This window comes from Haliaeetus leucocephalus, unplaced genomic scaffold (assembly GCF_000737465.1).
Source record: "Haliaeetus leucocephalus isolate CR32 unplaced genomic scaffold, Haliaeetus_leucocephalus-4.0 Scaffold295, whole genome shotgun sequence".
NCBI lineage: Eukaryota > Metazoa > Chordata > Aves > Accipitriformes > Accipitridae > Haliaeetus > Haliaeetus leucocephalus.
Window position 1 is genome coordinate 2,609,744 of NW_010972731.1, and position 373 is coordinate 2,610,116.

Here is a 373-nt window from a genome sequence, read left to right on the forward strand (position 1 = left end):
TGGCAGACGCCCTTCCCAACTGGGGCGAAACCGCCCCGGCGGGGCAGGACCGGACAGGACGGGGCAGGGCAGGGGGTGGCCGAGGGTTGCGGGTCCCCCCACGCCGGGACGCGGTGAGGGGACCGGGCGGCGCCGTGGGCCTCAGCGCCCGCCTCCGCCCGGGGAGAGGCGCGGGAGGCGGGGAGCGTGAGGAGGCGGCCGGAACTGGGCTCGGGCGCTTCCGTTGCGCCCATGCGCTGCCGCCGGCCTCCGGGAGCAACAAAGGAGGGAGCTGGGGGGCTAAGGCCGGCCGAGCCCGGGCAGCCGCGGTGTGAGGAGCGGCGGTGGCGGCGCCTCGGTGGGGCCCGGGCCTGGGCGCGGGCGCGGGGTGAAG

At 79.6% G+C, this 373-nt stretch overlaps 2 protein-coding genes across 6 annotated transcripts in view; one reads left to right on the forward strand and one right to left on the reverse strand.

Moving 5' to 3' along the window:
• TMEM130 (transmembrane protein 130) overlaps nucleotides 1-233 on the reverse strand; it is a 12,563-nt gene extending 12,330 nt beyond the window's left edge. Inside the window, exon 1 of the mRNA XM_010570583.1 lies at nucleotides 51-233. Coding sequence (XP_010568885.1) covers nucleotides 51-233 — 183 coding nt within the window. The remainder of the gene's footprint in view (nucleotides 1-50) is intronic.
• Nucleotides 234-237: 4 nt separating this feature from the next.
• TRRAP (transformation/transcription domain-associated protein) overlaps nucleotides 238-373 on the forward strand; it is a 102,524-nt gene continuing 102,388 nt past the window's right edge. For all 5 annotated transcript variants that reach the window (XM_010570238.1, XM_010570240.1, XM_010570242.1 and 2 more), the window contains exon 1: nucleotides 238-337. The gene's annotated coding sequence lies outside the window, so the exon portion shown is untranslated. The remainder of the gene's footprint in view (nucleotides 338-373) is intronic.